Source organism: Cynocephalus volans, chromosome 10 (assembly GCF_027409185.1).
Source record: "Cynocephalus volans isolate mCynVol1 chromosome 10, mCynVol1.pri, whole genome shotgun sequence".
NCBI lineage: Eukaryota > Metazoa > Chordata > Mammalia > Dermoptera > Cynocephalidae > Cynocephalus > Cynocephalus volans.
Window position 1 is genome coordinate 101,802,448 of NC_084469.1, and position 2,411 is coordinate 101,804,858.

At 44.7% G+C, this 2,411-nt stretch overlaps 1 protein-coding gene across 1 annotated transcript; it reads left to right on the forward strand.

The window, feature by feature from the left end:
* Positions 1 to 947: 947 nt before the first annotated feature.
* Positions 948 to 1,886, forward strand: LOC134387791 (olfactory receptor 7C1-like). The gene has a single exon (XM_063110239.1). The coding sequence runs from the start codon at positions 948 to 950 to the stop codon at positions 1,884 to 1,886; it is 939 nt and encodes a 312-aa protein (XP_062966309.1).
* The last annotated feature ends 525 nt before the right edge of the window (positions 1,887 to 2,411 follow it).

The window sequence follows — 2,411 nt, forward strand, 5'->3', positions numbered from 1 at the left end:
ACTGTGGAAGAAAGAAGCCACACCACGATGTTGGCCTACAATGCTAAAAGGATGAGGGTCAGACATGAAGTGATGCTCAGAATAGCACTGGGAAGAAGGGGAGGGGACATTTGCCTGGCACCCAGCTAAGCTCTGGCTCTTTCCTCTCTATGTCCTGAGGCTCCTGTAACCAAATGTCCACTTGCCTTTTCTACTCTCTTCAGGAAAGTGGAACTTCAGGTGTTTGAGGAGAGACCACAAAGGAGGGAGGCCTTCCTCATTCATTGATGGAGAGTGTTTGGCAGTTTCACGTGCAAGTAAAAGGACAGAGAATACAGTTGAGTGACTTCCAGGAAGGGAGTTTTGAACACAATGACTGTCCTCATTTATACTCCCAGCAAAACAACCATTGTGACCACTAACCCTCTGTGAAATTTCTTGTAAACATGTGATTTCCCTATTTACTCTTTTGGCTACCTTCTGTTTTGTGTCACTAGACAATTAGGACAGAAATACAAGGACGGGGATGTAGGTGTTTGAATTAAAGGCTGTGGAGAAACAGTTGCTCATGCTTCTGAGGGAAGGATTCCTGGTGAGGGATCACGTAGAAAGACAAGTGAGAGAAAACAGGATAAATTGTTGGGATATGGGAGAGATAAACTTTGGCAATGAACATCCTGCCTAGGCTGGAGAGGATGCCAGGCTATTTAATGAGCGAAAACAGTATATTCTAAGCCACAGATAAAAGAAATGGGTGAGTATGTCAGAGGACAATAGACAAGGATTGGTCAACCTACTAAAATGCTGCATATAACAAATGACAGAATGTAGAATTTCTAAGATTATTAGTGCTAAGGCTTTTATACCCAATTCTTTAACTCAAGGAAAAAGAAAAAACACAGAGAGATGTTAGAATCTATCCAGTATCTATTTCACATTCTTCATCTTCTAGCTGACTTGTCAGAGAAATGGAACCAGGAAATGCGACAAGTGTTTCAGAATTTTTACTCCTGGGATTTTCCCAAGACTCAGAGCATCAGCTGATGCTATTTGGGCTGTTCCTGTCCATGTTCATGGTCACTGTGCTCGGGAACCTGCTCATCATCCTGGCTGTGAGCTCTGACTGCCACCTCCACACCCCCATGTACTTCTTCCTCTCCAACCTGTCCTTCACTGACATCTGCTTCACCTCCACCACTGTCCCAAAGATGCTGGCGAACATCCAGACACAGAGAAAATCCATTACTTATGCAGGCTGCATTGTCCAGATGTATTTTTTTATGGTGTTTGGAGTCATGGACACATTTCTAATCACCGTGATGGCCTATGACCGTTTTGTGGCCATCTGCCACCCCCTGCACTACCTGGTCATCATGAACCCTCGCCTCTGCAGCCTGCTTGTGTTTGTGTCCTGGATCCTCAGCTTGTCAAACGCCCTGATCCACAGCCTGTTGTTGCTGCGGCTGTCCTTCTGCTCCAACTGGGGAATTGAACACTTTTACTGTGAACTTGCTCAGGTCCTCACGCTTGCCTGCTCAGACACACTCATCAACTACATCCTCATATATATGCTGACGGGTCTTCTTGGCTTTGTGCCCTTCTCAGGGATCCTTTTCTCCTATAGCCGAATCGTCTCTTCCATCCTGAGAATCCCATCCACTAACGGCAAGTATAGAGCCTTTTCTACCTGTGGGTCTCACCTGTCTGTGGTTTTGTTGTTCTATGGGACAAGCCTTGGTGTGTATCTCAGTTCTGATGCATCCTCCTCTTCCTGGAATGACATGGTGGCCTCAGTGATGTACACAGTGGTCACCCCCATGCTGAACCCCTTCATCTACAGCTTGAGGAACAGGGACATCAAGAAGGCCCTACAAAGACTTCTTGAGAGAAAGCTCTATGTACAATGATGGGAACATTAGTCCTGGATTTTTTGAAATAGCAAACATAGCAGCAGTGGGCTAAAGAAATCACATCAAATTTTGATTCTCATCCATCTATTACTTTATCTATTTTTAATTGGTTATTGATATTCATGGGCTACAAAACTGGCCATCAACACTTGTGCCCAACATGTGATGGCCAGATCAATACTATCAGTGTACCCATTACCACAAATTGTGTTTACACCCTGTGTCCTCCACCCAATTAATGCCTGACTTCCCTCCCCACCCCACTTCTCAAACCGAGGTGTGTTCTCTCCCTCTGCAAGTCCAACACATCACTGTGGTCTTTATTTCTTTCCTTCTTTCTCTCTTAGCTCCCCTTATGAGTGAGGACATGTGCTATTTTTACCTCTGTGCATGGCTTATTTCACTCAACATAAATTTTCTCCACCCTATTTCTAAGTCTATGGTCAGAATTGCCTTGTGAATACTTTGTCTGAACCTCTTATGGTGACTCAGTCATCCTCCTTTCTATCCTACCACTCCCAC